General features: G+C 44.7%; 1 protein-coding gene and 1 long non-coding RNA gene across 2 annotated transcripts in view; one reads left to right on the top strand and one right to left on the bottom strand.

Annotated features, from left to right (window-relative positions):
• Dync2i1 (dynein 2 intermediate chain 1) overlaps nt 1-27,070 on the top strand; it is a 41,112-nt gene that overhangs the window by 5,067 nt on the left and 8,975 nt on the right. The window contains exons 3-16 of the mRNA XM_051177834.1: nt 113-545; nt 1,739-1,830; nt 4,469-4,777; nt 5,910-5,987; nt 6,637-6,853; nt 8,362-8,464; nt 13,694-13,823; nt 14,484-14,595; nt 15,458-15,546; nt 18,104-18,233; nt 20,646-20,818; nt 21,854-22,016; nt 26,468-26,581; nt 26,685-26,746. Of these exons, the coding sequence (XP_051033791.1) occupies nt 113-545; nt 1,739-1,830; nt 4,469-4,777; nt 5,910-5,987; nt 6,637-6,853; nt 8,362-8,464; nt 13,694-13,823; nt 14,484-14,595; nt 15,458-15,546; nt 18,104-18,233; nt 20,646-20,818; nt 21,854-22,016; nt 26,468-26,581; nt 26,685-26,746 (2,205 nt within the window). The remainder of the gene's footprint in view (nt 1-112; nt 546-1,738; nt 1,831-4,468; nt 4,778-5,909; nt 5,988-6,636; nt 6,854-8,361; nt 8,465-13,693; nt 13,824-14,483; nt 14,596-15,457; nt 15,547-18,103; nt 18,234-20,645; nt 20,819-21,853; nt 22,017-26,467; nt 26,582-26,684; nt 26,747-27,070) is intronic.
• LOC127216945 (uncharacterized) lies at nt 16,829-20,844 on the bottom strand. The gene is made up of 3 exons (XR_007834059.1): nt 20,715-20,844; nt 18,091-18,254; nt 16,829-16,916 (listed from the first exon to the last, which is right to left on the bottom strand). It is a non-coding gene; the product is annotated as an uncharacterized LOC127216945 (long non-coding RNA).

Consider the following 27,070-nt stretch of genomic DNA (forward strand, 5'->3'; position numbering starts at 1 on the left):
CAGCCAGTGATTTTTTAAAAAGTGTTTTAGATGAGTCATCCTGTCCAGAGAGTGAAGTCAGTGCATGTGTGCTTTCATGGTCAGGGAAGATCTCCCTTGTGTTGTGTTTCAGGCTGTACAATCAGGGAGTCCCAAGGAGGATAAGAAACTCAGGGAAAAGAAGGCGCACAAGGAGTCAGAGCTGGGCCTTCTGGAACACAGAGAACACAAGAGCAGGGACCCAGACCGAGAGGCCCGACACAAGGAGAGAGCCGCTGAGAGAGACCTTCAAGCCTTTGCAGAGCACCCTCGAGGGGACAGAGACCGGGAGAGGCTCAAGGAGAGGAGGAAAGAGGCGAAAGACCGCGAGAAAGACAAGCTGAAAGAGAGACACCGAGAGCAAGACGCAGAGAAAGCTCATGGTCGAGGCAAAGACCGGGACAGGGAGAAAGAGAGAAGGGCCAGGAAAGAAGAGCTCAGGCAGACTATTGCCTACCATGACCTCCTGGGCCGAGAGGCGCGTGGCCGGCAGACGCTGGACAGAGTGGAAAAGAAGGTACATGCAGGTGCGTCTCTGCAGTAGCGATTCATTCCTCCCTCAGTGTTGTCCTCGCTGCTTGTTAGCTTGTCAGCTGTATTTCTCTCGCTCCTTTGACGTACTGAGTGTGAGCAGCCACGCTTGTGCCAGTCTGAGTGGAGGGCACAGGGCAACTCTCCGGAGTTGGTTTTTGCCCTCACATTGCTGAGATGGGCTCTCTCTTCTGCACATTGTGTACTTTAGGGTAACTGACCTGGCTGGTTCTGGTCTCTCTGCCTCTTATTCTGCTATAGGAATGATGGGATTGCAGCTGTGTGCAACTGCATCCGGCTTTTACGTGGGTTCTGAGGTTCGTCAGGCTTTTACTCACCAGCCATTTTATATTGTTTAGAAGTTCTCACTGTTTATAGCATCCTCCCTTTCAGATCATCATTTATTTTCTTTCATATTTTCATGGATTCTGTAGCTTTAGATGTGAAGTCACTGTTTCCTATTTTCTGTGTTTGTTATTATGACATTTTCTTTTTAAAATTTAGTCAATAAAGGAACCTTTTTTTTTGTAGTAAATACTACAGTGTTTTTACTTTTGAGACTTTTAAAAATGTATTATCTCAATAAATCTTAATTTCTTTGAGTAAGCAAAAATAAAGCACTTTAATACAAGCACTCCACCAAAGTGTTAGTTTTATCTCAGTGTTGGGATTTGGGGATCAAACCAAGAGCTGTTGTACATGGTAGTCAAGGACTCTACCCTTGAGCTAAAGCTCTGCCCTTGGATTTTCTTAATTGTAAGCCAATGCTGCTTCTCAGTGGTAACTGACTTTTTCTGTATTGGGTATCAGCGATACCTGGGTGACTATCCAGCCTCATCTGTGGCTCCTGGTGCAGGTTATGTTACGTTTCCCCTGCCTTTGTTGCCTCCCATATGTTATTTGTGAGACCGCTCTCCACTTTGGGGGGTCACAGGTCTTTACCAGTTTGTCTCAGTAACATATTGGGAGGGGGAAGACTTGCATCTGTCCCTAGCCTGCCATGTTCACCTTCCACACTTGTTACTCTTGAATTTTGAGAACGTGTCTTAGTTGAAGAATGTTAAAGTGCAAATTGATGACGAACAGTTGTGAAGTGTACAGCCTCATCAGGTGGCCTTTTTGATAAGGTAAATTTCGGGACTACTAAAATTATGTTGTATTTTTTTTTTTTTTTTTTTTTTTTTTTTAGCAAGTAAAGTACGAAGTGAGGAGAAAGAAAGGAGAGATGAAGATTCTGAAAGAGGAGATGAAGACAGAGAAAGAAGATACCGAGAAAGAAAGGTTCACAGGGCCAAGCCTGAGGGAAGGCTTGCCGTTGCACATGTTTATAGGGGACAGGGGGACATTCCAGTATGTGCACATAGTGTTTATCTCCATAACAGGGTGATTGGCATCTCTATCACCAAAGATATTTTGTCTTAGTTGGGGTCACTATTGCTGTGATGAAACACCATGACCAAAAGCAACTTCCGGAGGAGAGGGTTTATTTGGCGTACACTTCCTCGTGTAGTCCATCATCAAAGAAGTCAGGACAGGAACTCAAGCAGGTCTGAAACCTGAAGGCAGGAACTTGGAGGCAGAAGCCATGGAGGAACGCTGCTTACTGACTTGCTCCTCATGGCTTGCTCAGTCTGTTTTATTATAGAACCCAGGACCACCAGCCACAGTGCCACAGTGGGTGGGCCCTCTCCCCATCAATCACTAACAAGAGAATGCTCTACAGTCAGATTTTTTTTTTTTTTTTTTTTTTTTTTGAGACATGGTTTTTCTGTGTAGCTGTGTAGCTTTGGAGCCTGGCCTGGAACTCACTCTGTAGACCAGGCTGGCCTGGAACTCGCTCTGTAGACCAGGCTGGCCTGGAACTCGCTCTGTAGACCAGGCTGGCCTGGAACTCACTCTGTAGACCAGGCTGGCCTGGAACTCGCTCTGTAGACCAGGCTGGCCTGGAACTCGCTCTGTAGACCAGGCTGGCCTGGAACTCGCTCTGTAGACCAGGCTGGCCTGGAACTCGCTCTGTAGACCAGGCTGGCCTGGAACTCACAGAGATCCTCCTGCCCCTGCCTCCCGAGTGCTGGGTACGATCAGGTCTCGTGGAGGCATTTTCTCAGTGGGGTTCCTTCCTTTCAGATGACTCCACCTTGAGTACCACTTTTTAAAATTGTCATCCCGGTGTGAAGAGCATTAGAGGGGCTTCCTCTTGTGCCCTGCTCACCACCCTTCCTTCAGTTACCTTGTGCGTGACACTTGCTGTCTAGTGGCAAGTCTTGGTATGCCTTAAAAGGTTAACTCTTTGCTATGCATTTATGATGCCGTCTTTTTAAATTTTATTTGAGGACTCCTTTATTTTTATAAGTAAATGCAAATTAGACGTAGAAAAGTCTGTGTGTTGGCAGACAGAGCGCTTCACAAACGGTTTTCTTACTCCACAGTGATATAAATAAATGGTTGCCCTTAGCTTTTTAATTCCCATAGTTCATTTAGTCAAGTGATCTCAGCTACTGCCCTGCCCTTAAAGCTGCAGAGCTGAGTCAGAGCCCCCTAACTAATTTCTCTAGAAACACTGTCCTGGCAGACATAAACAGGGTGGGTAAAGCTGAGGAGAACCAAGGAAGGAACTTGCAGACTCTTGAGTGTCCCCGGGGTGGGGGCAAGGCGTGGCGTGGGGTGGGGAAGTGTAGTGACCCTCGGCTGGGACGGATCGTCAGGCTTGCTCAGGGTCCGCCTTGAAGGCTCCACGATGGAGTCGGAGCCAGGGTACCATCATAATAACTGCTGTCATGAGTGACTCGCTGATCTTTGGTGGCAGTGCTGTGACAGATGACTGAGTGATAGCCTCCCCCATCCCCACCCCCCACCCCACCCCCCACCCCAAGGCTCCTTGTCTGGGTGGAAACGGGGGACAGTTAAGTAAAGTGACATGCTGTGCCACTGCGTGGAGATAGTGCAGGGCCTGCTTTTCTAGAGAAGTCACAAAGACTGTGCAGCAGGCTACAGGACTGTGGGGCCGAAGGTGAAGGACTCATCAAGAATGTGGTAGAGCAAGACAGAAGGAGTTTTCTGTCACCACAGTGGTCTATCCAAGGTCAATGTGTAAAACACAAAGGGTTACCGTTGATTCATAGTGTTGGGACTTTCTGCCCATGACTGTTAGGCCCCGTTGTAGGGAGCTGGCGTGTTGTAGGAATGCATGACGAGGCAAAGCTACTGACACCCCAAGTCAAGGGACAGAGAGGAAGAGGGAGGAATGGGAAGAGCCGAGGCCCACGGTCCCCCAGCCTTTCATGTGGCTGGGCCTCCTGCAGGTACACAGAACCTCCCAGCAGTGCTCCCGGAGAGCAAGCCTGAACACAGGGCACCCGGACCTTTATCCGGAGGGGGTGTGAGGGCGTCTAGGCTTAGATGAAGTTGCTGTGCAGTGCTTGCTCTTGGTGTGAGTGAGGACTGCTTTCCTTCCAGGACAGCAGATTTCAACACAGGGACACAGAGCAGTGCCGCTGACTGTGATTTTGTTTTTCTGCTTCCTTTACTATAATATACATGACAGCGCCTGCGACCCCTCGTCCCTCACACACAGACAGCGCTGTGACCCCTCGTCCCTCACACACAGACAGCGCCGTGACCCCTCGTCCCTCACACACAGACAGCGCTGTGACCCCTCGTCCCTCACAAACAGACAGCGCCATGACCCCTCCTCCCTCACACACAGCCAGCGCCTGTGACCCCTCGTCCCTCACACACAGACAGCGCTGTGACCCCTCGTCCCTCACAGACAGTGCCTGCGACCCCTCGTCCCTCACACACAGACAGCGCTGTGACCCCTCGTCCCTCACAAACAGACAGCGCCGTGACCCCTCCTCCCTCACACACAGCCAGCGCCGTGACCCCTTTGCTGACATAGAGTTCCCTGTTGCTTTCAAAGCTGCAGTATGGAGACAGTAAAGAGAACCCTCTCAACTACTGGCTGTATAAAGAGGACAGTGAAAAGAGGCACCGGAAGGTGAAAGACGCCGACCGCGAGAAGAGACACGGAGAGAGAAGTGGCCAGAGGGAGAAGAGAGAGAGACATTCCAGAGACAAGGGCCACTCCCTGTCTGACAGGGAAGGGGAAGACAGACACCGGGAGAGGCGGCACAGGGAAGGGCTTCATCACGATGAGGAGAGGCGCCGGAGTCACACAGATAGGAAAGAGAGGTCTGTGAAAGAAGAGCACAAGAGGAGAGAAACCAAGGTAGGGATTTTACCGCTTGTCTTCCTGGGGTCCACGGGTAGGGAGGTTGCTCAGTGCAGCCTGATACGTTACCGTTCACTGTCTAGCACCCTGTTGGCTTTGTTACTGTAGCAGAGCACTTGACATGAACAGGTTGAGGGAGGACAGATTTATTTTGTCTCCTGCTTTCAGAGATTCCAGTCCATCCCGGCAGGGAGAGAACAAGCCTGCCTTCTCTAGTCTATGTGATGGAGCCACCCACATTTAGTCCTTCCCCTGGTTGACCTTCAGTCTTTGGACACATCTTCACGGTGCAGTCAGAAGTGTGCTTTGCAAATACCGTAGGAGCATCTCCGTTTAATCAAGTTGACATAATTAACCATCAAAATGGTTATGACATGAAAATATGACTTAAGTCAACACTTTTTAACCAATAGAAGGAGATTACCAATCTTGTAAAAAGTGTGAACGCAAATCTTTTGTTTGTACGGTGAGTGCTCCCTGTCCCATACTCGATTTCGCCATGTTGTGCCGGCTGGCGCAGAGCGCCTGGGCCCCAGTGATCCTCCTGTCTTAGTCCTTCACTTACCATAGATTACTGGTGTTTGCCTTCACAACGGTGACAAGATTGAAAATCTGTCACTAAAACCTGAAACTTAACATTAACTTTTAAAGGAGAAATTAAGTGATCAAGTTATGAAGCAGTTTGAATCAGAATTGATAAAGTTTACAAAAAAGAAAGAATAAAAATATATAACTACGGATTCTTCCTAAGTATATTTGAGTTCATCATTGTAGTTGCTTAATGTCTTCTGAGACTCACTATAGTGACTTTTGTTCTCGTACACATACTTTGAGCTGCTTTGTTTTTACATAACCTAAACAGTTGTCCTGTATCTGGTCACGTGCATGTCATATAATGTTCACTGCAGAATAAGCATCTCTCAAACATTTACTATTTGTTTATAGTGAAAGCTTAAAGCCCTTTTAGCTTTTTAAAGCATGTAGTGTGTTTTTACAAGGGTATATCTTGCGATAATTCAAAGTTGTCATGTTTAAAAAAAATCAGCAGCACCAGGTAAACCCTAGTCTATTTGCAACAGTTAAGTATATGATTGAATTTATTCATTTCATGTTAAACTTTTGCTTCTAGGATCCTGAAAAGGAAGACATTGATTTAGAGGCTACTGGGGCTGATGAATATCTGGCCAATTGTGAAGATGATTTTGAAGTGTGTATAAAATTTCAATTTTTCTCAGTTGAACACTGTAAATCTTAAAGTTTAGTGCATATGTGCAATATTTATTTATTTATTTATTTATTTGGAGACAGGGTTTCTCTGTGTAGCCCTGGCTGTCCTGGTATCTTGCTCTGTAGACCTTGCTGGCTTCAAACTCAGAGATATATCTGCCTCTGTCTCCCAAGTTCCGGGATTTGAGGTGTATGCCACCACCACCCAGCACATGTGTAGTAATTTTGTAGGGCCTTTTCTCTCTTGTACATGTGTGCTAAGTCGATCTGGTTATTACTTGTGCAAAGCTTGCTATATTCCCACCAGTGCGTCTCACAGAGAGAGAGAGAGAGAGAGAATCTAACTATATGTGTGCATAACCCTTCACAATCTTAGCACAAAGTTACACACTATTAATACTTCTTAGTATATATGGTTTTATGTATGCAGTTCATTTCCAGTAAAACAAAGGAAGCAAATTTACAAATACTGCAGGTTTACAATCCAGCAACATTAAAACCAGTGTTTTATACAATCTCCCTCTGCTATGATTAGGGCTTTGCTTATTTTAAATTATAAATTGTGATGTGCTGTTGTATGTATTAACTCAGTTGTCTTAAGGGTGCCATAATCCTCATTCTTGTTATAGGATTACGAAGATGACTTTGAGCTCTGTGATGGAGATGACGACAGCAATAATGAGCCCGACGACTCTAAAGAAAAAGCCGAGGAACTTCCTCTAGCCCAGAAAAGGGAAATACAAGAAATTCAAAAGGCAATCAGTGCAGAGAATGAAAGGGTTGGCGAGTTATCTTTGAAACGGTTGCAGAAGCAAGGGCGAATGGAGTATGAGGAGCCCTGGGCAGGTATGACAGGGACGCCGCAAAGTGGGCAGCATGTTCCGGGAGCTATGTAGGCATTGGCTGACAAGCCCCAGGGGTCGGGAGATTTCACACTTGATGCATGAAGAAGGCTTTGCTGTGTGCCTCCCTGCACTGAGATCCACGTGTGGCACAAGCTGAGGGTGGCTGTGAAGGGCCCTTCGCTGTCCCCATGTACAGCTCAGCTCTGCGTATTGTCTTGCACTGTTAGCCTCTCGCGTAACCCCTGGGCATGTGTTCTTGTTCCCTTTGGTAATGTCTTCTTGAATTCTTACCGAGCGGCAGGCACAGTTATTGTCAGGAGGATTGGGCTGTGTGTTAGCACAAGAGCTCCATGGGACAGGTGACAGGTCTGGTTAACCCCACAGAGGCCCAAGGACATCCCTACAGAACAGAGCAGAGGAAAGCCCTGTGAGGTGGCCAGGAGGCCCAGGATGGCACTCACAGCATGTCAGGAAGCACATTGCATGTTGAAGTTTTCCCTGGGGAATTTCCTTTATGAAATTAGAATAGTATTTTCTGGAAATTCTTGACATTTGGACGTGATAAGTCACTTAAAAGAAACGCCGTAACATTTAATAAAATGCATGGAGGATTTTATTTTACTATTGAACTTAGCAGCCTCAGGGTCCCCCCTCTCCACAAGGACATTCACCTTTTTATTTTAAGGAAGTTCTTTTGAAAACTTATTTGTGTGTGTGTGTGTGTGTGTGTGTGTGTGTGTGTGTGTGTGTGTATGTGTGAGAGCATGTGCTTGTGATGGAGTTTATGTGCGGTCAGAGGACAACTTCTTGAGAGTTGCTTCTCCCCTTCCATCTTGTGGCATCCGGGGATTGGTCACGGGTTGCCAGGCTCCCGGGTATGTGACTTTATTTACTGTCCCATCGGACAGTCTTTGAGGAGGGTCCCATTGCTTCCTCTTTGGCAAACCCATATTGCTACTTGTCCTTTTGGGGCATCATTAAGGTTTCCTAGAGCGGTAGCAGTTAGGATTCCAAGGTAGGATTCCAAGACAGCGATCTGATAACTCCCTGCAGTGGCAAGTGACTGGGGTGGGGGCAGGGAGCACACACAGCCTGCCCGTACCAAACTGAAGGATGGTTCACCCTCTAGACAAGACTTCTGGAGAGTTCATCAGGTTATGCAGAGCAGTGTGCAGGTCGGTGCTTACCAGCTGTTGGTTTTGGAATTACTTAATAACTTTGAGTGCACAACTGACCGTAGGTAAATGGAATCTACAAAGTGAAACCACAACTGAGGGTTTACTGCATATCTTTATTTTATTTTTTTCAGAGTCTGCTGGATAGGAACAGAAAGCTGTATTTTATATGTATTTGTAGATTTTTAAAACTCTCACTGGTGTGATTTATAAATTTCAAGTAAAAAAATTACTGTGATTTATGTATGTTTATAATTGTTTTACTTTTTTTTCTTGAAGGAACTATTTCATTTTCACAAGATAGCTTTTTTTTTTTTTTCTTCCCCTTATGTAGAAGCAAATGATTCCATTTCCAGAACCCCTGTTTGCGGAATCTTTGTGGATTTTGCAACAGCCTCATATCGCCAGAAGAGCCGGAGTCAGGCCCTCAAGCAGAAGTAGGTACACTGCACTGTGGAGTTTGCACACGTGTTTGTGTTGCATGTGCTCTGCTGTGGATGAAATGCGGGGCTTCCTGTACTCTAGACGAGAGTTCTCCCCGTGAGCTAATCTCAGCTGTAGCTTTGTGTTAGTGCGTTTTAAGGTCCCTATCCTCAACGTGGTCCTAAAACTAGCTTCCCACTTTTCACTGTTGACTGTTTAGGTGAATTGTTTGGGGACTGAGCCCAGTGTTTTGTGCTGCGTTAGGCAAGCCCTAGCCTGCTCAGTGCTTTAATTAGTTCTCTAGTTTGCTCTCTCTGTGTCCGTCTCTCATTCTGCCTCCTGTGTGCTTCTCTTTATACTAGGTGCTTGCTATCTGATGTCTGCAGTAAATTCGTGGCTGACGGTCGTGGACTCAGCCCAGCAGCATCAGAACCATGCATTTTAGATCTGGAGGACAGAATCTTGCTAGGCAGATTGAGCTCTGCTCACGCTGCATTGCGGCTCTGTGACACTGACTTCTTGGAATATAGTTAGAAGTCTCCATGTCCCAATGACTTTTGTATTTTGTGTATCTGTAAAACTGTCAGCATGTACATGATACCAAGGTCGGCCAACAGCGTAAGCATTTATTAGACCCCTTTGAAGCATGGCTTTATTTAGCCTCTGAGTGCCTGGATGACTGAATGTAGGGAAATGTATCTGTAGGCAGCCCTGTGTGGGCTGACGACCCTATAATACTCATATCTAAGTACAGTCTTTCAAACGTGTCAAAAAAATTTATAACCTTGTTCCTGCAGTGTCTGGGAGACCATAACTTTTAATTTTAACATCCCACAGAGTCTGTGATGGTGTGATCAGGGATATTGAGCCATAGTGGCTGCTGAGCAAGGCCTGGAGCCACAGAGAAATGTTACAGGTAGGATAGTGTCAGGGAAGAAGAAAGCTTTTTTCTCTTGCCTTCTTTCCCCAGTCTTCCACCAGATGGGCCTTGAACGACAGTGAGTCAACAGAAAAAAGCCATGTTGCCAGTGCATGAATGAAATGTAATCTGTTAGTAGGTCACTAGCATGCATTCATTCACTCACAGACATGAATACTTCCCTACAAAATTTCTATCAGTGTCTGTTATCCAGTAAATTACTAGACACGTGAGAAATTGGGATCATGCAACTAAGACCAAGAGTGAAAAACAAAGAGTAGTGATGGGTATGACCCTGCAAACAAATCTTTAGATCTGGACTTTAAAAATAAGATTATAATAGCATTGATTAATGTGTGTATAAGTAAATTGACAAGCAAAGGATTTGATCAGAGCATTGAAATCACGAGACAGTCAAATTTAGGACTTTTACCCCAAAGTACAATCACTGAAACTAGCACTTGAATAGATGAGTTAGTTCAGTAGCAAGTTGTCAGAGGCGTCAGGGTTAGGGCGTTGGAGAGCGTACAGTGGGGAGCTCCCAGCTTGAAGCGAAGCTAAGGGAGAGGATCTGATTTTAAAAAGAGGGCTACAAAGCCCTGAGAGTGAGAGTCACCTGATGTGTAACTGAACCCCAGGAGGACAAGAGACGGACTGGGGCAGAATCGCATAATAAGACATACTAGCTGCAGATTTCCAAAAATCTATGGATAGAAACAAGTCAAAGCTTAGGAAGGTTCAAGAGGCATGAAAGGAGATAATAAAGAAAAGCAAACAAAAAGTACGGTGACAGAACCAGTCAGACTCTGAGCACCAGATACCAAGGGGAGTTTAAAATAGCCCGGAGGCAGGGAAGCTGCAGCTTGCAAGTGGGAGCAGACAGCTTAAGTGGGAGGTTTTCAGAGGAAAATACAGGCCACAGCGACAAACATGCTCCAAGTGCTCAACGTGAAGAATGCCCTTTAGAAACTAAAGCAGAAGTTACACATTTTCAGACCTACAAAAACCATGAGAATGCCTTCCCCGCAGACCTGTTCTAAAAGGCACAGACATTTTTTCAGGCAGAAGCAATTATGCTAGAAAAAAACATGGACTCCTAAAGAAGGAAATGACAAAGGAAAGGGTAAGTTTATCAACAAATAGAAATCAGCAGTGACTGAATAAAAGAATGTAGTGTCATGTCAAAGTAAACATTACGTAGAATTCACTTCTTCACAGTTTAGCCCAAGAATTAGGGAGATAAAGGGGATAGATAATAAGTTATTGTAAGGTCCTGGCAGACAGAGATAAAAATCACTTAATTTAAATTAGATTTTAGTAGGGCAAGGGTACCCGATGAAATATTTAGGGTACCCATTCAAAGATAATAGGAAGAAACTATAACAAATAAATCAGCATAATAATTACATAATCAATCCAATTTAACATTGCAAGAAGAGCAAAAACAAAAGACTAGATAATATATGAATAATGGAAAACAGAAAGATGCTAAAGTAACCCAAAGTGTATCAATAATGATATTAAATGCTTGTAGACTTTAAAATTCAATTTTAAAACATAGATTTTACAACTGGAAAAACAAGTATATTTTAGTTTCTTAGGTTAGGGTGTCTATTGCTGTCAGGAGACACCATGACCACAGCTCTTGTAAAAGGAAAACATTTAATTGAAGTAGTCATGGCAGGAAGGCAGGCAGCATGCAGGCCAGCCAACATGGTGCTGGAGAAGGAGCTGAGAATTCTTGCATTTTGACCCACAAGCAACAGGAAGTGGTCTAAGACACTGGGGGTTATCTTGGGCACAGGAGATCTCAAAGCCCACCCCCACAGTGACACACTTCCTCCGATAAGAACACGCCTACTGTAACATGACCTCACCTTTGGGGGCCATTTGTTTTTCAAACCACCACATTTAGGAAAGAAACTTTGCATGCCAGACACAGAAAGACTGAAAATAAGTGGATGGGGAAAGATGTGTCAAACAAGCACTAACCCAAAGCATACGATGTCACCCCGCGTCAGGCAAACTTAAGACCGCTAACTTTCTTCATAATGGGAAAAGGGCAAGCTCCGCAGAGCCTGGGACTCCCCGCCTGTGTATTCAACAGTCTGTTACATAGCATACGCATCAAAACCCAGCAGAACCCGAAGGAAAAATAGTGTTCACAGACATACTAAGTGATTTTTTAAAATAATCTTTTTAGATTCATGAATTTTATTTTTTATGTGTATGAGTGCATTGCACTCATATGTCTGTGCATCACATGCGTGCCTGGTGCCCATGGAAGTCAGAAGATGGTGTTGGAATTAAGGATATTGTGGACTACCATGTTGGTGCTGGGTCTTCTGCAAGAGCAACAACTTGTTCTGGTGAAGTTTTCAGTTGGAGAGATAGGTGTGGATATCTACCATTTTACTGGTGTATAATTAGCTGAAAATGAATAAATAAAATTACATGTGCTGGAAAAATCCAAAATTTATATTTTACTGGCGACATGATTTTATCAATAGAGCTTTAAAAAATCTACAGATAAACCTAAAATATGGTAAAAAAAAATGTGAATACCGAATGGATTTAGCAAAGATACTACATAAAGTTATATGAATGACAGTCGGTTGTGTTTCTGTATATTAGTCATTAAAATTTCATCATGTAGTAGGCCTTGGATAACATGACTGCATATAGATCTCCACATAGAAATGTAGCACATATTATGAAGAACCAGGAAATTAAAAAAAAAGTGTTGTTCTATTATAAATTCCAATGAGAGTGTGTGTGAATTCATACATTTTGGGATGCTGGTTTTGGAGATTATATAGAAAGATACTAAATGTCAAGAGTAGTGAAGACACCATCGAAGGAGAAAAGATTAGCAGCTTTAAACTCAGACGCCAAAGTTAGTTACAAAACCCAGCGATCATGTTGTAATCTTACATTTTGGTTGTGAGCCTAGGCAGTAGCGGCTGAGCCTTCTCTGCAGCCCTCATGCTGTATTCTTAGCACAGGAAATGAGTCTGCTTAAGTACAGGGCGTGGAATATCAGCCGTGGAACATCAGCCGTGGAACATCAGCTGTGGAACATCAGCCGTGGACACGCTGCCACTGACTGTGTGTGCTTGTGTAGTAGCAGAGCAGGCGTGGTTCTCTGTAGCTGATGTCATAGCAGCTAAACACGTGGACGGTCTTGAGCCACCTACACAGGGCAGCAGCTGTGGGGACTGAGCGTGAGAGCGGAAGGACGCGAGGAGGGAGAACAGACAGCTGTGGCGCTGCTGGAGGGGCATCCCTCACTCAGGATGCCCTGGACCAGCCGAGTGGGGGAGCTGGCAGTGGATAGCTAGGGTGAACTGGCATCTTGCTTCCACAGTGAACTTGCAGTAGTGGCCATGTCCCAAGGGCGTCACTTAAGGTGTGCTGACATGACCCCTTATAAGGGAGAGGAGGGGCTGGCTCACTCTCTTGGACTGTGGTCAGAGTACCGGAAGGGCAGAGACTATATCTTCAGGAGCAGGAAGACCGCGGTGGTTATTTACTATTACTTTTGTGAGTGCTTCCCTAATAAATACCTGTTAATCATTTACGTTGGGTCTTGTGGACTCATTTAAAGCCCTCCTTCAATTGGTGCTCAGTGTGGGGCTCGAACCCATGCCCCTAGGATGTGGCCACTACCACAAGTTCACTGGCAAAGCAAGCTGCTACTACATTAGGGTGTGTGGGAGATAAAAAGAAACCAATACAAATGGTTGGGAAAGAAGACTCTGGGAGGCAGCAAGGGGAAACCAAATGACGGCTGTCTAAGTGTGGGTGTCTAGTACTTGGGATCACTGGTGTCAGACGCTGTTTCCTGTGGGCAGAGCCTCCAGGAGAGTGTAGGCTGCAAACCTGGCTGTCACAGTAGCTGATGGTACAGAAATGTCATCCTGCTAGCCAACACTCTAAATCTTGAGAAGAATTGAATTGCTGTCAGGTATATTCTGGTATGTGAGAGTTGTGACTTTACCCACCTCAGTCAGTCTACTGCAATGGGCCAATCACACATTTATTTGTCATGATATGTTCATACCATTACTCTGTGACTGTTTTTGTGTAGGTCTCTTCCCCCCTCCCCCTTTTCTGCTAGGGCTCTAATGAAGGGTCTTCTTCCTCTAAGTTAAGAAAACATTTGGCCACTGAGTTACACCCTCAGCTTCTATTTTAATTATTTAAATTAGTTATTGAGTACTTACACTTATTCTAATGGCTTCCATGTGACCCTAAAGTAACCCTCCTGCATGCCCCTGAGTATATTATTCAATTTAATTTTTGTTTCCTATCTGTTTTAAAGGACAAGAAGTACAAAACTGCTCCGGCTTATTGATCTAGACTACTCGTTCACTTTTTCTCTCCTGGACCTACCACCAGTAAATGAGTATGACATGTATATTAGGAACTTCGGGAAAAAAAACACCAAGCAGGTTAGTAAAGGGTATGTTATCTAATGGAAGTATAGTGGAAGTGTGTGTCGTGTGTCTGTTGTAGAACATTAGAAATGGTCTCTGAAGGCTGTGGTCAAAAGGGTGTCCTTTATAGCTTGGTATTCGTAAACTCAAAGGATACAAAGTCTAAAGATAGTCTGTTGGGCATGATGAACAATTGGTACAGAGGGCAGTGTCTCAGTTTCTTTTCTGGTCATTCTGATAAAATACCCCGATGAAAGCAGCTTAGGGGAGAAAGAATTCATTTTAGTTCACAAGTTCAGGTTACCACCCACCACAGCAGGGGGTGTCAGCAGGGGGAACTGCCTGAGCACACTGGTCACAGTAAATCTGAGTCAGAAGAGTAGAATAGATGTGTGCGTAGCTGTACTCAGCTCATGTTTTCCCTTTTTATACAGCCCAGAACCCAAGCCCAGGGAATTGTGTCACCCACTTTTAGGAAGACCTTCCCATATCAATCCATGTCCAAGAAAGTCCTCCACAGGCCAACCTTATCCCAACCCCAAGAATGCTTACCTTTAAAAACATATTTTTAAGTTTACTGGCTTTTTGAAAAATCATTGTTGCTTTTATCTTCAGTAATGACAAATTGCTCTAAAACTGAAGCTGGATGTTAATTCTAGCCCTCTTTTCTCTCAGGCATATGTTCAGTACAATGAAGATAACGTTGAGAGAGACGTTCAGACTGAAGATATAGAAACCAGAGAAGTGTGGACCCAGCACCCAGGAGAAGGCACTGTTGTATCTGGAGGTAACTGTGGTTGGTGCTCTTGAGTGTTGGATGTGTACTCTCCTTATAGTAGGCTTTACTTTTTACTTAATTCCTTTTTCTTGTGTGTTTCTTTGTGATGTGGTTGTTATTATATGACTGTGGAAGCATCCTTTCAATATTCTTTTGAGAAAAAAACAAATTAGTTCATGTTAATGAATGAGATTAGAGCTGTTGAATCATAGGGAATGATTAAATTGGCCTGGATCCATGGTCTGACCCGACCTGGATTTGTAATGTGGTGGGCATGGTACTGTATTCCAAATACCCTCCACATGGCTGTAGGACAAACTCTGTTCTGACACTGGGATACTTTGTTGTCATCAGTATAGATTTTCACTTTTTAAATGTAATTTGAAGATGTGTTCCATCGGTACAGATCAGAGGTTTCAAGAACACAGAAATGTGCATCTTTCCAGATGGATTATACATTACTGGTTGATTTTTTTCCTCTCTCTCTCAAGGAATTGTCTCAATACAGCAAGGAATATATCCTCAAGTAGGCCTCACCGTAAGAAAGCTCTAGGCATGGTGTCGCTTATTCCAGGTGCCCCAGACTCTTAAGTGTTTTAGATTTCTCATCTGTACATGCTTGACCTGTAACCTCAAACTAGCACTGCACACACTGATTTCTTTTACTGCATTGGAGTCAGCTCACCAACTTACTATAGAACAATGTGGAATTGCAAACAACCACAAACAGACAATGTAATGCAGTGAGTGTTCTGACATTTTTCCTAGGGGGTCTCAGTATTTGCGATGCTGCTTTGAATGCTGTGATTTGTAGAGAATAACCATTTTGGAGTCAATGTTATAAACTTAATAAACCTATATTTTATTGTAGGGAGTGAAGAAAAAGACTTCTCTGATGTCACAGTCATACCAAAGATCGACACGCCACGGTTGTCTAGCTTTCTCCGGGCAGCATGCCAGGTGTGTTCTGTGCTCCGTACCCACCTCTGTGTCAATGCCTAAGGGCTCGTTATTGTCGGAAATGGAGCCACTAAGACCTTGGAGGTGTGCATGTCAGTCAGTTCTTCGCTTTAAAGTGTTATGTACAGAAAGCCAACAATTAAGCAGGAAAATTATTATAGATTCTTAAGTCAAGCATGTTAAGCTGGCAAAGAAAGTGTAAATCTATACAGTATGTAAATAAACTCAAGGTTTTAAGAAGGGGCTATAGAAAAGTTCAAAGCGGATCGTTGTGAGGCTCCATGTCCTGCAGCAGATGCCACCTTAGCTAGCTCCGTCTTCCTTCTCATTCCCGTTTCCCATCATTCCCCTGCCTACTCTGAACCTAGCCCCAATGATCATAACTTTTATTCTATTTAAGTTTCAGTATAAATCCCTAAAAGAGAAAGATCTTTTGTTGGTATAAAAATACAACTTTCACCTCAAAGGGAACAAGAAAGTTTATTCTAGAACCAAGTATGAGGGACCTTCACCTGAGCGCATGGATTTAGGTTACCCTGAATACCACGTTTCCTCATGGCAAACAGTTTCATGACATTTTTTAAATAGTTACAGAGCAAAAGAAAATCCTAAACCAAAGCAGTGTTCAGATACACTGAGCCCACTGAGGGGAAGACCGTGCTGTCGGCCTCAGAAGCTGTGATGACACTCTTAGCCTTTGAGTTAGCAGACCTCAGGGTCATAAGGGCAGGTGAGGTGGGCTGGAGACAGCCTGAGGTAATTTGGCTGTGGACTTGTTATGGTGCAACCCTCCACAACCGCAGAAGTTCTTTAACACAGGTGTGAACTACAAACATGGGTAATTACTCATATATTAAGACATGAAGTTGATATTTAATCTGTGTTGTCTCTAACTCTAATTTATATAAACTTAGAATTTAAATATGGAGCAGAATAAGCAGCCTAATGGCGTTAAGCCGTGAGAGTTTGTTTGGTCAAGCCCGTTCATCAGATACGCTACGACTACCTGCCAGTTCCTTTGCCTTGGTGTCTCAGTTAGAGGGATTTGTGGCTTAGACATAGGATTGGGAGGTGTTTGGGGCTAGTAAGGAGAGAGTGCTGTGTGCAGTGCAGTGAAGAGGGGAATGAGGTGGAGAGGGGAACAGGAAATGACAGGGTCGGAGGAGCCAGGTCCAGCCTTGTCTCCCTGGCTCCTCGCTTCTCATTTCCACGCAGCCAGCCCATCTCTAAGTCTCTTCACGTTGCAGAGACGAGCGCGTTTAGGCCAGTTTCAGACATCTGGCTCTTCTTAGGGAGCAGCGGGTGATGGTTGACTGTTTCTCCTTAGTGCCTTTTTGTTTGAGGGTGTCAGATATTCAGGCTCCCTTCCCCTAGGACAATTTAACATGGTGTTTAGGGAATGAAACAACATGTAAGATGAGATAACGGCATCCTGTGACAATATATTAGTGTACTGATATTATGCAAAAAGGGACTTTTAAAAAAATGTTCTGATATGGTGGAGCCAAGCATTTATTTGCAGAAATGGAATCTACAAAAGGTAGTTTTTAAAGAAAAGAAAGCATGCTCTTAGCATTTTAAGAAAGATGGTTTGTTTTTGAGATGATTTTCTTCTTGAATTTTTAAAAGTGTATTTTTATTTTATGTCTATGGGTGTTTGGCCTGCCTGTACATCTGTGCACTGTGTGCCCTGTGTGTCTGCCCTGTGTGTGTGCCCTGTGCGTGTGCACTGTGTGTGTGCCCTGTGCTGTGTGCGTGTGCCCTGTGCTGTGTGTGTGTGCACTGTGCGTGTGCCCTGTGCTGTGTATCTGTGTGCCCTGTGCGTGTGCACTGTGCTGTATGTGTGTGCCCTGTGCGTGTGCCCTGTGCTGTGTATCTGTGCACTGTGCGTGTGCCCTGTGCTGTGTGTGTGTGCCCTGTGCGTGTGCCCTGTGCTGTGTGTGTGTGCCCTGTGCGTGTGCCCTGTGCTGTGTGTGTGTGCACTGTGCGTGTGCACTGTGCTGTGTGTGTGTGCCCTGTGCGTGTGCCCTGTGCTGTGTGTGTGTGCACTGTGCGTGTGCCCTGTGCTGTGTGCGTGTGCCCTGTGCTGTGTATCTGTGAACTGTGTGTGTGCACTGTGCGTGTGCCCTGTGCTGTGTATCTGCACTGTGTGTGTGCACTGTGCGTGTGCCCTGTGCTGTGTATCTGTGCCCTGTGCGTGTGCCCTGTGCTGTGTGTGTGTGCACTGTGCGTGTGCCCTGTGCTGTATGTGTGTGCCCTGTGTGTGTGCACTGTGCTGTGTATCTGTGCCCCGTGCGTGTGCCCTGTGCTGTGTGTGTGTGCACTGTGCGTGTGCCCTGTGCTGTGTGTGTGTGCACTGTGCGTGTGCCCTGTGCTGTGTGTGTGTGCACTGTGCGTGTGCACTGTGGCCCTGCAGTGTCAGAAGAATACCTGGACTGCAGTAGCAGTTGGTTGTGGGCTACCATGTAGGTGCTGGGAATTGAACCCAGGTCCCTGCAAATGAGGGCTCTTAACTGCCGAGTCATCTCTACAACCCCTGCTCACCTGTCTTTCAAAGGTGGTTGCTGTTTTGCTTGAAGAAGACCGTTTGGCTGCTGGACCCAGCTGGAATCCCAGGGCTCAAGACAAAGCTCTGAACATCAGTGACAGCTCCTCCCAATTGAACACAAGCCTGCCGTTCCTTCAGGGTAAAAGGCCTTTCCTCTTTCCTGCCATTGGTTTATAGGCAAACACAAGCATTTACATTGAAATAATAACCATTAATGTTACATATTTCTAATGTGGTCAGGTTTATTGAGTATTAAACAGAGAAAGACTCAGTGGCTACAAAATTTCAAATGAATGATGAGGATTCTTAAATGTGTGTGTTAAATTTATGATTTATGGTTTTTCTGAGTTAATTAGAAGAAAGCTAGCAGCATTTAAATTAGTGAAATTATTTAGTAAATGGAGAATGAGAATGTCTGTGTTTGTTTTAAGTCTTGTAATTCTTTTCAAGCAGTTACTCAGAATACACAGCTATGAAAATTGTAAACAGATAAAGCATACAAATGATGTCAGAGTATTTAAATTAGTTTAAACAAGGCCAAATTTGAATTTTTATCTTTATTTGTTTATTTATTTATTGGTTTTTTTTTTTTTTGAGACAGGGTTCCTCTGTGTGACATCCTTGGCTGTCCTGGAACTCACTCTGTAGACAAGACTGGCCTTGTACTCAGAGATCCATCTGCCTCCAGAGTGAGGGGATTAAAGGCGTGTGCCACCACCACCTGGCTTCTATTTATTTGTTTGTTTGTTTGTGTACTTATTAATTAATTAATCAATTCTTCTAGAGACTCAGTTGTTGTTAGTTCTAGTGTCTCAGTTGTTAGGCGGGCTTTGAACTCCTGAGCCTCCTGCATTGGTCTCCCTGGATTACAAACACAAGAGTGGGTGCAAACACAGCTTCCTTGTCTCATGTCTCTCACGCCAGCCATAGATATGTTTCCCAGCTGCTGCATGCAGGCTTGAGCCAACAGTTTGAGCACTGTCAGAGCGAGCCCTACCAGCATGCCACTAACTAAGCTGCATGGCAGATTTAAGCTTTGCTCATGCAGACGGAAATGATTACAGATGCACAGTAAAGACAGATCCAGATGGGAAAAATACCCCTCGTGAACGGGTTATAGTATATTTAAAAATGTACATAGGCTTGGGAGAGAAAAGAGAAGTGGTATAGATAGTCATAAAAACAAAAATAGTTTAGAAATAACAAAGTCCTTAGAAAAGGAATAGAGTAATAAAAACATAATAAGCCACGTAAAGATGGTAAATACACAGAGAGTCTGGAATCTGTATGTTATTATGTTGTCTTTAGATCTGACAACTGTTTTGTGACATATAGTTTTACTATGTTAAAGTTAAAATTAAGACCTCCTGTCTTAATTAGACAAAAAGGGGGAAATGTGGAAGAGCCATTTACACCGTGTGTCACTGTGATTGGCTTAACATAGAAGCTGACTTACACACAAAATTAATAAACGTAGCAAAAGAGAAAAGAACCCTTATTGGTCTCACTAACCCTAGAAACCAGGCCTGTGAGATGATTCGATTCACGGGATAAAGGCGGTTGACTCACAAAGTGGAGGAGGGAACGATTCTATACAGTTGTCTTCTGACTTGGACACGTGCTTGCCCCTCCCATGACATGCACATGCACATGCACATGCTTGCACACACACACTCACAGCAGAAATCCAGTACAGTGGTGGCTGAGCTTTGCTCGCGAGTGGCGATGAAGCACACATATAACCAGTGTCATCCCTTTCCTGGAGGAGGGTTTCAGGCTGCTTGAGGAGGCAGCGCTGAGGGGATGGAGGAGGACAACTTAGATCCCAGGTCTGGATGGTACGGGCTGTGACTTCAGGATCTACTAGTCATGGCAGTGGGTGTCAGGTCAGCAGGTGTAGTTACTTAGCTAGTATTACAAAATTCTCACTAGACTATGGCTTAATACCCTACGGTTTCCTCACTTTATCAACAGCCCTGCTATTGAGAACTGTAGGGAAAGCACCGCTGCCACAGAAGTCTTGGAATCCATTGTTGGAATGCTACACCCGGCTTTGAATTAGAGTAGTTTCCAGTATGGAGCTCTGAGGGCTGTTTCTAAAGAGAACTGAGGTTCCTAACAATAGTGTCCTAGCAGGGTGCCAAGGTGTGAGGAGCTGGTAGATGAGAGGAAGGGGCTGTCCTGGCCCATGCTGCCCTATAGAGAAAGGATTCCCCTTTACTGAAGCCACAGGGTCAGTGTGGACACAGAATTTAGGTTTATGCTGTAGGCGTTGATCAGGACCGAGCTCCTTAGGTGCGGTGTTTTCTGGCGTGCATAAAGCCTGGACCTCAGTTGTTAGCACTGTTAGCACTGCATGCCTGACTGTGGTGGTAGAGGGGGGGGCAGGGGGGGCAGGGGGGGTAGGGGGGCAGGGGGGGCACGGGGGCAGGGGGGGCAGATCACCCTCACAGAGGCACCAGGGTGTGTAGGAGCTTGTCTCCACAGTACTTCAGATTCCATTTTTATTCAGCTTTGAATGCTAAAGTGAAAATGCTCTTCTCTTTTCCAGGTAGGAAAGTATCCTGTTTGCATGCTTCTCGAGTTCAGAGACAGACTGTGGTCTCTGTTCATGACTTACCTGAAGAGCCATTTGCCCCATCTCTGGATAGCCGGCACCTCCTCTGTGTGTGGGATATTTGGCAGCCTTCAGGGCCCCAGAAGGTTCTGATATGTGAGTCAAAGGTATACTCAGGAGGAGTCTGTGCTTGTTTCCTGGAGGGTAGTCACTGACAGTAAACACAGCAGAAGGAGGGCACAAGTCATGTCCTGATTCTAGTGCCCTTGACTCTCCATAGGTGACAAAACACATTTGTTCCTATACACTAGCAAAGGAACATAGTTATAGGCTTAATAAAAACACAGTGAGGACGGCCATGAGGGTCGGATGTTTGGATCATGCTACTTATGTTATGATACTCTGGATGTCTTAATATTCTTGTGATTTCTTTGTTTTTCTTTTCTTCTTTCTTCCCCCCCCCCCCCCGACAGAAAGCATGTCGTAACCCAGGCTGGCCTTGATTTCTCTGTGCAGCTGAAGATGGCTCTGGACTTCTGACCCCCTGCCTCTGCCTCTTGAGTGCACAGTGCCTCACCATGCCTTGTGCAGTTTCTTAAACTGCTTGCAGTAAGTGTCTTTGTCGCTTGCTCGGATTCTCCTGCCTCCATGCTACTCTGACCCTGTCACTCGCAGGCCCACTTGGATTCTCCTGCCTCCATGCTACTCTGACCCTGTCACTCGCAGGCCCACTGGCCATCTTCCCTTTCCCTTATACTTCACTTTTGATTGGGAAGTTCTGTGACTTCATGTGCCTTGACCCACCCAGGCCATCAGTTTCTTCCAAATATGTGATGAACGCCTTTTCAGGTCCCAATTTTAGAGTCTTGAAAGTAAGTTTGTAGTAAAAGCCATAAATAAATAAAATGTCAAACAATGACTTGCCGCTTTTGAGGTCCGGACAGTTGCACTGAATGGAAAGGGTTTTAAGCACATTTTATGGACCCAGATGTGTACTAGATGTCACTCTTGTCACCATTTTTCTACAGAATGGATCTCTGATTCTACTGTCCATTTTATCTTATACGCACAGGTCTGTGTTCTGCTGAAGTGTATCCTGTGGGGACCTTCATCTGTGTCAGACACCATACTTGGTGAACTCATTTCTGTGAATTTGGCTACCATCTCTTTTAAGCATTAACTTGCTGTGATTTACTTTTCAGGTCACATGTTGCTGCTTTAGCCCTTTAAAAGCATTTTTGCTGTTTGCGGGAACAGTGCATGGCTCTGTGGTCCTTTGGGACTTAAGAGAAGACTCCAGGATACACCATTATGTGAGACTGAGCAACTGTCTCTGGGCCTTCAGGACCCCAACATTTTCCACAGGTCAGTATTGTTCTCTAGAAAAGCCTGGGTAGCTTTGAGGTCTGACTCTGGACAAAGGAGGCATTTGATAGACAGAGAAAGCCAAGTCCATACGAGTAGTCCTCATTGAGTGACCAGCAAGGTTTGGGGTGTTCTTTCATGTTAAACATGTAGGTTCTAGAACATCGCCAGCAAAGTAAATTCTAGGTAGCTGCTGCACACTGAAATGCATCCTATAGTTAGGCTTTGGCGCCATGGCCTTTGTTGACCCGCCACCTCTTCCCGTAGGAGCTGGCATCCCATTGCCTGAAGGCAGGCGTAGACCTTCCTCCTCATACTCTCTCCACCAATCTTGTCCCTTTTCTTATCGGTCTGAGGAGCACACAACACTGCTCAAGCGCTTGGCAGTCTCTGTTTTCCCGCTGGCCACCAGTCTATTTTCTGTCATTATTCTGGCACCAGTCTGCTTTGTCGAGATGCTGGAGGACTAGACTCATCCATGTCTTTTGGGGTTCTTCACTACTGAGAGTTGTATAGAGTTGTATAGTTATATAGTGCATGCCAACTGTTACTCTGTACCTCCCCTACACTGATCATGAGTGTATCTTCATGTGTTCATTTATCAACTAAATATTCCTGTGGTGATGCCTGTTCAGATCTTTGCTCGCTTTTTATTGAATTGTTTTCTTACGAGTGTGTGTGTGTGTGTGTGTGTGTGTTTGTTTTTGGAGAGAAGGTCTTGTTGTAGAGTCCTGGCTGTCTTAAGCTTGTAGCAATCCTCTTACCTTGGCCTCCTGAGTGCTGAGATCGCAGGCATGATTCATGTCTTGCCATATTTATTTCATGTTATTGTCGTGGTGCTGGAGATTGTACCCGGGACTTTATATTTGCTGGGCCAGGCTCTACAGACTGAGCTAAATTCCCAGCCTATTAAGTTCTGAAGCTTTATATAGTCTGAATGTGTTTTACATGTGTTTTTACCATTCTCCATATTCCTTTTGTAAGATTGTCCTTCAAAGAGAAAGTTTTAAATTTGGTGGAATTTGATTTCTCAGTATTTTCTCTTATGACCGTGCCTTTGATGTCATTAGTCTTCTAAAAGTCACAGAGGTCCGGTTGTTGCCCATGTTTTCCTGAACATTTGTAAGTTTAGGATTTATACACTTAGGTCTGTTTTTTTCTGATGAAAGTTATTAGTCTATGTGTTTATTATTATTATTATTATTTTGTATATGAGGGTCCCATTGAAATTCTCATTCTTGATGGCCATTTTCGCTGCGCTCAAACCTTTTGTTGGTCACGTGGCTCTCATCAGTTTGATTTTGATGTTCAAGCGAGGCCTTGTGTTGTTCGTCCTTCCTGCTCCTGGCCATCGCTGAGCTTTTCCTTGTCTTTGTAGTTTGTGTTCTTTGTTAAGTTTCTATCATGTTTTGTTTTGTTTCTAGCCAAACAGTTTTCCTTTATGTTCTTTAAACAAAAAACAAAACAAAAAAGCAAAACAAAACAAAAAAAATAAGAAAACCAAATGTTGTGAATTTAATCAATTTACTTATTAAAGTAATAATTTTATAGCTATTTGTATATGGGTTTTTGTGTGGACTTGTTTTTAACCTCCTCTGGGTAAATGCCAAATATAATGGCTAAATATTGAGTTTCAGTTTGACAGGATCTAGATTTACTCATGAGATAATCCTCTAGGCATAGTAAGTAGGGATTATCTAGATTAAGTTAGCCTCTGGACATGGCTGTGAGGGATGATCTAGTTGGTGCCATCCCATGGGATGGGCTAGCAGGGTCATATGTGAGAGAAAGCAAGCAGTTTGAACATTGATTTCTCTCTGCTCCGACTGCAGATGTAACGTACAACCATCACACAGTCTGCTGCCATGCTTTCCTGACACGACGGCCTGTACCCCGGAAATGTGCACCAGAGTTCTCCCTCCCTCCCTCCCTCCCTCTCTCCCTCCCTCCCTCCCTCCCTCCCTCCCTCCATCCTTTCTTCCTTTCTTCCTTTCATTGGCTTTTTGAGACAGGATTTCTCTGTGTGACTCTAGCTGTCCTGGAACTCACTCTGTAGACCAGGCTGGCTTTGAACTCACAGAGGTCCATCTACCTCTGCCTCCTGAGTGCTGGGATTAAAGGCAACCCTTTTTTTTTTTTTTTTTTTTATCTTAAGCTACCCTTGTCAGATATTTTGTCATGCCAACATGTAAAGCCAGCTTTCACAGTGGCTGTGCCACGGGCATCCCCACAGGTGGTCAGTGAGGCCGGCTCCCACCCCACGCCCTCACCAGCATTGAGCTACCACTGCTGTAGATTTGGGCCATTCTGCTTGCTGGCATGGATTCCTCGTGGTGTGACTTGCATTTCCCTTGTGACACTTGGAGCAGCCTTGTCTTTCTTTATATTTACATGTGTGTCTTTTTTTGTTAAAGTACCCATTAAGGTCTTTGCCCTATTTTAAAATTGCTTGTTTTGATAAAAGACTTATGAGGTAAGGGTTTTGTAAGTATTTTCTCCTATTCTGTGATTCTTTTCATTCTTTTAACTAAGTAAGGCTTTTAAGTAGGCTTATTTTTGTCCCTCTCCAAGTACTCTTTAACATCACAGATAATCTTTCCTCTCTCTGTGCTGTATTTATATCTGTGCTTTACACATAAAAAGAGCAAGCCAGTTTTTGTTTCTCTGTTAAACAGTTTTTGCCCTTTTGGGGAGATAGTGTTGCTATGGAGAGTGTTTGCTATATAACTATTATAAAAAAGTATCTTCTTTTTTATCAAACAGAGAAAAGAACATAAAAAGTTTATTACCTGACCCAGGGTCTAAGTTTTCTTCCCTGATGCTGTAACGAACTACCCCAAGAACAGCACCTTGAAGGAGAGAGGACTTACGTGGCTCACAGCCCAGGTTATAGGTTCTAGTCCATCACAGCAGGGAGCTGGTCACATTGTGCCTACAGTCAGCAGAAGGGGGACGGTGGATGCCATGTCACAGCTCAGCTTAACCTCTCTTTTTCTAAGTTTAGTGCTCAGGCAAGGGAGTGTGCCTGCTCACGGGGATCATCCTCCCTGAAGGTCACAGGTGACTCTATATCATATTGAGTTGACAGTTAAAACTAGCCATCGCACAACCAACAGATATCCTTTAGAACGTGGCATTCTCTAACCGCTATTGCGGTAAACGTTTGAATCCGGCTTTGTTTTCAAAGCAGTACATTCATAAGCCATGCATGATATTGGCAGAACACAGGCGTGGCTTCCTTCCCTTCAGCTGCTTCCTTTATAAAACGATGCAGCATTTGCTACAGCACAGGTACGTTCTCTTTGTACTTGATGCCATCTTTAATGACTGTGTATGATGTGCGAGTAGCTGTTATGCACCAGGGTTGAGGGAACAATGACAGGAAAAGTCTGCACATGTTCAGTACAGGGCAGTTGCTCCTCTGTGCATTTCCAGTCGGATGAGTACAAAGGGATGGCATAATGCCAACGAAATACTCTATGAAAATGCTTCCGTTATTTCCCTTTGCCATCTAAATATCAGCAGCAGAACTCAGGTGTTTGAACTGTGGAGCTTCTAAGGGAGGGCTGGCTGTCACGTGGCACCTTCACATCCCAGGTGAATTTTCCCCTCGGGAGGCCTGTAATGTCTCTTCATTGTGTTGTTCATTCGCTGTTTCTGAAGTCCAACCCATCCCCCGTTTTCTGTTTCTGTGTGGGTTTTGATTTAGGGTGTGATGTGTTTGTTGTTTTAAGTGCATTGAGTGCAGAGACGCCATTCATCGCAGAATACATCTCTTCTGCTTTGTGCTTTCTCTGAGGGTGGGGTGGGGCAGAATAGTCACACCTGATAAATCTTTGATGTCTTTGTTTTAATTTCTTTCTGCAGTACCTGCATGTGGGATTTGAGCTTCTGACTCCTAGGCCTCCTGTAGGCAGATGTTGTGTTGGTTACTTTTCCTGGTCGTGGCTACGTGCCTGTTTAAGACAGCTTAGTCTTATGCTCTGGCTGGCACTGCTGTGTGCCCGTTGCGTGCTGTCCTCTTCCCTTATAAACGGCACTTCCCTAAGGCCCTCTTGTAGGCCCCAGAATCACGTCTTCTTCTGTGTGGCTGCCAGCGCTCCTCATCTTCACAACACTCTTGGTCTCACAGTGTGCTGGCCTCCTTGCTACCTGTGTACATCTACTGCCTCAGTGAAGAAACAGCGTTGCAATGGCACAAGCTCTGCTGTTCATTTCTTGCCGCTCCTCCTCTAAGTGTTTTGAGGTTGTAGTCTCTATTTGCTAGAGATGCTGAAAATCATGACCGTGGACCTTGATATGTGGCCTACGTTAGCCTTGTGAGAAAGGTGTATGGAGAGATTCAGGTCTTTAGACCCGGAAACATTCCGATATTTCTTACGTAACATGACTCTAATCTCATTGCTAAGTTGTATGACTTATGGTGGGTACCACGGACCCTTAATCTCTAGATGGAGTTCTCACAGCAGTGAACCACCGAAGTCCGCTTCAGGCCATCGAGCCGGTCGTCACATCTGCCTACAGAAAACAGAGCTTGGTGCTCTCGCCCTTTTCTACTCACGAAGGTATGAGAGCCCCGACACCCACGAAACCCTTCAAACTATGGTTATGCAAAGCGCTATGCTTGTTTAAAGTTACTTTCCTTCATGTTGTTTCTGCTTTCACTAGAAATGGCAGGCTTGTCATTTCACATCGCTTCCCTGGACGAGAGTGGCATTCTCAACGTGTGGGTGAGTAGGAAGCGTGGGCCGTGCGTACAGCCAAGTGAGACCCTCTGGGAGGAGAAGGACACCTGGCTTGGGCAATGGGTCAGGGACAGAACAGGACAAGACAGTAAGACCCTCTGTTCTGTGAAGGGTATGGGATTGTATGCCTGGCTGTCAGCCTCTGGGAAAGCATAAGGAAGACCCTGACATGGCATCGGTGCTAACGGATGTGTTAGGACTTGTATCAGGAGCTACTAATGAGGTTACCGAGATAGGATAGTAAGATAAAGTAATGAATAAATCTAAGCCACTATTTCTAAAGCAAATGGTTATAGTCTTTTTTCTTAA

Source organism: Phodopus roborovskii, unplaced genomic scaffold (assembly GCF_943737965.1).
Source record: "Phodopus roborovskii unplaced genomic scaffold, PHOROB, whole genome shotgun sequence".
NCBI lineage: Eukaryota > Metazoa > Chordata > Mammalia > Rodentia > Cricetidae > Phodopus > Phodopus roborovskii.